This window comes from Etheostoma spectabile, chromosome 13, assembly GCF_008692095.1.
Source record: "Etheostoma spectabile isolate EspeVRDwgs_2016 chromosome 13, UIUC_Espe_1.0, whole genome shotgun sequence".
Lineage (NCBI taxonomy): Eukaryota > Metazoa > Chordata > Actinopteri > Perciformes > Percidae > Etheostoma > Etheostoma spectabile.
The window spans coordinates 12551350-12559422 of NC_045745.1; the positions used below are offsets into that span (position 1 = coordinate 12551350).

Genomic DNA, 8073 nt, shown 5'->3' on the forward strand with positions numbered 1-8073 from the left:
GGATCTGTTGGTCCATTTCTTTAACTGTCTATGGTTTAACTTCTACGGTGGGTGAATGTGAAATTAGCGTCCGTGAATGTCCCTACTAGTGTAATAATAGTATTACGTTAATTTTGGTACTATTTCATTGCTAACATCAGCTATCGGGTTTCAAAACATATGCTAGCTAATGTTAGTAAAGTATCAGTGCTTTTGTTGTTCCGTATATTGTACGAGATGAATAGTGTAACATCTGCATGACATGAATTGTCTAATAGGGAAATCCCGACCCATATTATTATGTTTATGTTACAAGGTAGACAATCATTGACGAGAGGAAAAGTATCCTAGACGTCGTTCTAGCGTTATGTACAACCACGCCATGTTAGCCAAGCAAATAGCAACTGTAAAACTTTGAATTTACACAAATAGGCAGAATTATCTTTAGAGAAGAAAACAGGCAATTTCGACGTCCCTTTTAAAATCCTTGCTCTTCATAAACTCTTTCCGTCTAGGAAAAGCCACTCCAATATTAACTTTGCTCTTGTTGTTTTAATTATCTTTTTAACTTCCTTGGTGACTCCGTTACATGTCCTAGAGAATAGGCGTAATGCAACCGGCTTCTCCCCCTCCCTGGAATTCGTCACGCTGCCACTGAGTGTAAAAGAGCGAAACTCGGAGGTAGAATAATACATAGGAGCAACTTGAGCCTATGGATTCTGAATGATTCAGAGTGGCAGATTCTACGCTTACGAGAATACTTTGATTAGTTGGTGGAAGTAATTACACATGAATGAGCACATATTTGTAAAAAGAACAAAGACGTTTTTTGCTAAGAATCAACTCAAAAAGTTACACAATGGAGCTTCAATATATGTCGGCCGATATATCAAATATAAAATCACCAAATATTTGTATCGATATCAGCTTTAAATATCCTTCATCAGTCTGGCTCCAGTGTTAATGTAATTGTTGATATTTGTGTTTTACATTCAGCAAACTAACATAGTCACTATTCCTCTTCCAGGTATAGCTCCTCCTCAGTTTCGGATTGGGGATCAGGAGTTTGAAGCGCTGCCGGCTCTGTTGGAGTTTTATAAGATCCACTACCTGGACACAACCACACTCATAGAGCCCATAAACAAGGCCAAGAACACAGGATTCATCAGCTCCCCCTCTGTTGGCGTCCCGCCGCAGCCCGAGGAGGCAGAGTTTGTACGAGCGCTATTTGACTTCCCTGGCAACGATGAGGAGGACCTCCCCTTCCGCAAAGGTGATATCCTGCGTGTGCTGGAAAAGCCAGAGGAGCAGTGGTGGAACGCTGCTAACCAGGAGGGCCGAGCCGGGATGATCCCTGTGCCCTACGTGGAGAAATACCGACCTGCCTCGCCCACTGCTGCCGGCCTGGGTCCCCCTGTTGTGGGGACTGGACAGGGGGGGCAAGTTGGAGGGGTAGGGGGCAGCACAGACGGAACAGGGAGCCCTCAGGCAAATCCTCTGGGGGACCCAGGCCAGTACGCCCAGCCTGTGGCCAATGCACAGCTCCCTAACTTACAGAATGGGCCCGTCTATGCTCGAGCCATTCAGAAGAGGGTGCCCAACGCCTACGATAAGACGGCACTCGCTCTGGAGGTAGTAATTCCACCCACCATTCTTTTTCTCCAAGGCTTTCCTTCTATTCACTGTTAAACTCTTTTTCCTCTCTGTTTTCTGTGTGTGAGTCTCAGCAGAGGCAGTGTAGATTGTCCTGATTGTTAATGGCTCACTCATGCATGTGAGCATACACACAAAGTATCTTTACAGATGCAAGCTGACAGCGCACATGAAGACACTAACAGTGATGGCACCATAGAGAAAGGCAGACACAGATCCTTTACAATGGCACCTCTTTATGCACACATCTCTTTATGGCCCATTTGATTAATGTGAGTGTCACATTGTGCATTCATTGCCACTGGAGCCCAGTGAAAATAGTCAAATAAACAAGGTTCCCTCAGATTGATAAACAAAACAACGCAAAAGAGTGGAGGTTAATGTTGACAGTTTGACATCATCTGGTAGCCTAACAGTGTCACCACATCTCTCACACACACACACACACACACACACACACACACTCACACACACACTCACACTATTTACTGAGACCTGCTCGCTGCCAACAAGCTGATGGTTAATGGGCCTACGCTGCTAACACAACTCAAAGACTCAATGGATTACAGCTGCTTAAGAATGAAGATTTTTATGCACGTTCTTGTGAGTGGTCAAGGGTGGCTTGTCATTTGCCATCATGAAGAAATTTTAGCATGTGACCTCACAGCGATACGTACAGTGGCTCTGTAGGAAACCAAGGGAAAGCTGTGGAAGAGTAGATTCAGAAGCACAGCTGAATTCAGTAAATTAATTTTACAGCTAAAATAAATGTACACACATGGTGCAAACTTTCAACACAGCAAGCTTTTAAATTCCTCGGCTGTTTGAAGCTTCTTAAAAAACGGACAACTATTTGTTTGACATGATGAATGGAATTTTGTATGTGTGTGCTGTGTGAGACAAAGCAGACCAGCTGGCATTACACTGTTTAGGAACCTCTGCCACTGTTAAAATACAATGCCTATAAAAAGTACCCCCCCCCCCCCCCCCCCCTTGGATGTTTCACCCTTTTGTTTCTTTTATACATTAAATCATGGTCAATATAAGTTGTTTTAACAAGAATATGCACAAAAAAACTAACTCTTTAATATCAAAGTGAAAAAGGATTTTTGCAAACTATTGTCACAAAAATATATAAGGTAAAGAAGATGATTGCATACATGTTCACCCCTTTATAGTGACTGACCTACTTCAACAGAAGTCCATCTAGTTGATGCCAGCAGTTTCATAACTAGTGAAATGGTGATCATCTGAGTTCAGCTGATGTGTGTCAAGTGATTGTAGTATAAAAAAAACACCTGTCTTGGGGGGTCCAGTCTCTGGTTCATCAGTGTTTCTACTACAATTGCAAGATGAAGAAAAAAAACACTCCAAGCAACTCAGAGAAAATATTGGAAAGTACAACTCAGGAGATGGCTACAAAAAGATTTCCAACTCACTGGACATCCCAAGGAGCTTAGTTAAATTCATCATTAAGAAATGGATGGAGTATGCACTTAAAATCTGCCTAGGGCTGGCTGTCCTCACAAACTGAATGACCGGGCAGGAAGAAGACTAGTGAGGGAGGCCACCAAGACACCTACGACCACTATTAAGCAGTTAAAAGCTTCAGTGGCTCAGATGGGAGAGACTGTACATACAACTGTTCCCTGGGTTCTTCACCAGTCAAAGCTGTATGGGGGAGTGGCAAAGAGAAACCCACTGTTGGGAAAAAAAAAAGCTCATATGAAATCTTGCCTGGACTTCAAGTTCATAGAAAGGGTTCTTTGGTCTGATGAGACACAAATTTAGCTTTTTGACCATCAGACTAGACGCTTTGTTTGGCAAACACCAACCACTGCACATCACCACAAACACACCATCTCCACCGTGAAGCATAGTGGTGGCAGCAGCAGGCCCTGGAAGGCTTGTAAGGGTAGAGGGGAACATGAATGCAGAAAAATATTGCCAAATCCTGGAGGATAATCTGACTCAGTCTGCAAAAGAACTACAGTTTGGGAGAAGATTTATTTTCCAGCAAGACAACGACCCCAAGCATGCAGCAAAAGCTGCACAGAAATGGTTCAAACACAACAAGGTAAATGTTCTGGAGTGGCCCAGATTTCAGTCCAATTGAGAATTTGTGGCTGGACTTGAAAAGAGCTGTTTACACCTGATCCCCGAGCATCCTGACAGAGCTTGAGCTGTTTTGCAAGGAAGAATGGAGAAAAATAGTGTCTAGGTGTGCCAGCTTGATTAAAACATATCCACACCGATTCAGTGCTGTAATTGCAGCCAAAACTGCATCTACTAAATACTGACCTGAAGGGGGTGAATATTTATGCAATCGTCCTCTTTACCTTATATATTTTTAATTAATTGATAGTAGTTTGTAAAACCCCGCCTTCACCTTGATATTAAAGAGTTCTGTTTTTCTCAATTTTTTGTAAAAAAAAGCCAAATTATATTGATCATGATTTCATGTATAAAAAAAAAAAAAGGGTGAAACATCCAAGCGTGGTGAATACTTTCTATATGCATTTTAGGTCACAATATATTTGCACAACCTGCATAGGCGTGTGGGGAAACGCGTTAAATGCTGCTAGCAACCTGTTCCACAGCTACTGTCGTTTCTGTGCCAACGTTGTAACGTTGTTGGGATGGATGTGTCACTCAAAACTAAACGATTAGAGTAAAACAAAATAGCCTCCCATTCCCAAACAAAAATTGGCTTCCATTAACACAATATCAGGCTATAACAAATAGGGCTGGGACGGTATGTGGTTTTTTTCTACCGCGGTTGAAAAGTAAAGTTGTTGAACGTGAAAAATGACCGTTACCTGAAAACGGCGTGGGGTTTTTCTTTTAAGGATCTCACATCACACTTTCAGTCACTATGACCAGTACGGTCACAAACATTGTGCCAATATATGTACAATAACGTCGCTGTCAACGGGCTTATCTGTTAATGTTAGCTACCGACTGTTACCTTGAAACTATCCAGCAAATAGACTGTACCATAAGGAGGTTACCGGAAACCGGTGATTTAACGTCGTCACTCGTTTTACACACAGTTTAACAAAAAAACAAAACGCTGTGTGCACATTACTAGCTATGTTTTTCATGTTGGTTTTAAGCGGTGTGAATTCCTACTAACCCGGAAAACGGTTTTTAAAACTGTAGCAAAAGTTATTCCAGCATGTCGGAGGAATACAGCGTCTCATGCAGCGGGGAGAGGCAGTGACCGCAGCGTTCGCTGACGCTAGCTAATGTTAGCTTCTTGCCTCATCTTGAGTCTGATAAACCGTAAATTAATTAAATTCAGTGTCCACAATGCCATTCACCAATAAACCGTAGCTGTCATATTTCACGGGACCCGCGTGAGTACGGATTTCATGTCGCGGTTTTCACTTTGCATGAGATTGGGTCGTTTACTTGGTTGCCATGACTTCGCGAGTGATGACATCCAGTCACTGTTCCAGTTGCTCGGGGAGAGAAAGCGGATGTCAGCTCGCTTGAGTTCAGTAGAGCAGCGGACGGCTCTGCTGAGGCGTGTAATTACGACTTTATGACTTTTCATAAACCGCTGAAGGAGCGGCGGTGCGCGGTGTACATAGCGGAAACCCGGTTGTGCGTCTGAACCTATACCATGGCGGCAGAAATTTTACCGTGGTGGGCCACCATCAACATAGAGGAAACACAGGAGCAGGCAAAGAGCAGAGAGGGCAATTGGTTAACTTATTAACCAATATACCTATCTCTACCAATACACGCCGCTCTGTTTTAGGCTGAGAAACGTCCTTGCTGGCTGAAATTCAATCGTGTCGTTTTATCGGGACATTCCGCTAGCTGCTAGGCAATGGTAAACACTGCAGCTGTAACCTTAATGTGTCTGCCTCAGCTTTCCCTACCGTGTATGCCATGTGTCATGGAAGTTTTGTTTGGAAAACCTTGAATCCATGTAAAACACAAAGTCATCAGTGACAATCCATGTCATTAAAATCAAGGAATCCATGTCATGAAACACACCGTGGCCGTGCAGGCCAGTGTTTTTTTTCGTTGCTGTGATGAGCGCATGACTGCGGAAACAGTCCCAGCCCTAATAACAAATTGCAATGGAGTCTGATTATCAAGCTTAAGCCGCTGCTATTTAAATAAATACATATAAACATGTGGAAGTGAAGTGTCATTGTTCCTGTTCATCAATCAAACTAGGATGTGTGTTGTTTCACTGCAGTTATAAAGATGAAGATGGGTCAGTCAGTTTTATGTCAGTGCTCATCTTTCTGCGGGCTTGGTGGACATAGTTAGACAATAAGATATGTTCAGCTCGCATGAACCTGCCAGTTAATAGAGTGGAGAGAGTGCATCTGTGTGTATTGTGCCCTTGCATTTATCTTTCCTTTTTGTTGTCATTTTACAGGTGGGAGACATGGTACAAGTGACTAAGATCAACGTGAACGGCCAATGGGAGGGTGAGTGCAAGGGCAAACGAGGCCACTTTCCCTTCACCCACGTTCGACTGCTGGAACAACACCATCCCGAGGACGAGAGCTGAGAAACACATGTACTCCCATCCCCTCGACAGTGTCCAGCGCAGCCCTTCCCTTTCGGCCATTTTGTCATGCTCGGAAAGAAAAACGGTTTATACAAGCACACAGTATATGAACCTATGACCTCAACTGGTCAGGCACTACTGGCCCTGCCAACACAAGACGTGTTGGTTGAGATTGCCTACTGTCATTTTGAAAAGTTTACACTTAGGAGAGACTGATATCGGTTCCCCTAAATTAGCTTCTTTTTTTCTTCTGTCACTGGTAACTGGTTCTTCTTTTAAGTCAACATTACACACTGCCGTTGTTGGCTCCCTCTCGATTACTTTTCCAAAACCTGCAACTAAATATGTCTTGTTTTCAGAAAGATAGCAGCATGTTTTGGTTTAGTATTTATTAATGTTACATTTTAAAGGAACCCACTTGTGTATTGTCTTAACCAGTGTCGCGTATTGATGATATTTATCATCAGTTTCATGTTAGCCTAGCTTGAATCCACAACTGCAAGCAGAGGTTTACCGGTTGGCCTAGCTGAGTCAAGAGAAAAGAATTCTTCTAACTCCAGAGTCGTTTTATTTACTTTTGTAGGACTATTAGGTGTAGAATGGAGGCACTGTTTTAAGCGGGCTTTCACACCTAACCGGTTCGGTTCAAACATGAAACTTAGGATCTCGGCCCTACTCGATGTATTTTATCAGTTTTTTTTAAATTAAACCGTGAATGAAACGTAGCGACCACACAGTAATCACCGCCCCTGTAATGTTACAGCACAAGGCACCTCATTTTCTTCCCGTTTCTACCTATTGGGCATTATTATTAACACACAAGGTTCAGTTGCATTCTAAACTAATAATTTGTATTACCATTGACTTGCTGCCCGTCAGTGGAATTTAATTTCCCTTTTTGTCATGTAAGCGCTGATGATGCAGAATGATGGCCACCAAAACGGTCCTATCATTGCGTTTCCTGGCAGTCCGTATCATTTAAAGGTGCTCTAAGTGATGTTGGGGTATGCCACTGGTTGTTGATGTTTTAAGGATTATCAAATTCTCGTCAACTTCCGTGCACTATTCCCACCCCCAAATCCTTCTTGTCGGTTATAGGCTGGAACACTGTTTGTTTCGTGGGGCATGTTGGCGCAGTTTGTTTTTGTTGCCTGGGCTGTCTACAGAGACCGTGTCTTTTTACAGTGTGTTCTGGGGACTAGCAGCTAGCGGATAGTGAGATGTTTGCTGTATGTGACAAAAAATGTTGTAGCTTAAAAAAATGGGCTATTGCTAAGAGCACCTTTTTAATTTTGACAGCTTTTTGCTGGGTGTTGGATCCATTTCTTGATAGAAACTGACCCTAAAATAGTTGAATCTGTTTTGAATGGTATAAAAGGCTTGGAGAGACAGTCAGTTGAAAAGTAATGAATAGTTTAAATATTAGCACGTCGTCAGTTTTAAAATGGACAGTATTGGCCACCAGTAACCGATATCAGTCAAACCCTAGTGTACACACCTCCAGCCCAGTATTGAAGTCTGCACAACTAATACCCTGCAGAGGCGACCCACTCTTCCCTTCCTGTGTTATCTGTGTATCCCCACCCACTGCATTTGATTCATACAGAAGGGAAAAATACTGATTGCGCACAGGAGACAAACCACTCGCTTCTCTCGCAGAATCATGAATCTGACTTTTTTGTAATGCTAGACTGTGAACCTCAGAGTGAAACGAGCAAAGACTTTTCATGATGACTGTCTTGTGGAGAAGACGTCTTCACCTACTTATTACATCCCCCACTACATCCTCTTTTTTTGTACTAAAAGTGGAAAATATTATGATAGATTGGCTCTAGTATACACACACACTTTACATGCTAAATACTGTAAATGTTTTTTTCCTACCTTTTTATATTTGATTTTTT

The 8073-nt window shown here is 42.6% G+C and overlaps 1 protein-coding gene across 1 annotated transcript in view; it reads left to right on the forward strand.

Moving 5' to 3' along the window:
* LOC116700737 (adapter molecule crk) overlaps positions 1-6890 on the forward strand; it is a 10433-nt gene extending 3543 nt beyond the window's left edge. Inside the window, exons 2-3 of the mRNA XM_032534166.1 lie at positions 1007-1611; positions 6035-6890. Of these exons, the coding sequence (XP_032390057.1) occupies positions 1007-1611; positions 6035-6169 (740 nt within the window). The 3' untranslated portion in view covers positions 6170-6890. The remainder of the gene's footprint in view (positions 1-1006; positions 1612-6034) is intronic.
* The last annotated feature ends 1183 nt before the right edge of the window (positions 6891-8073 follow it).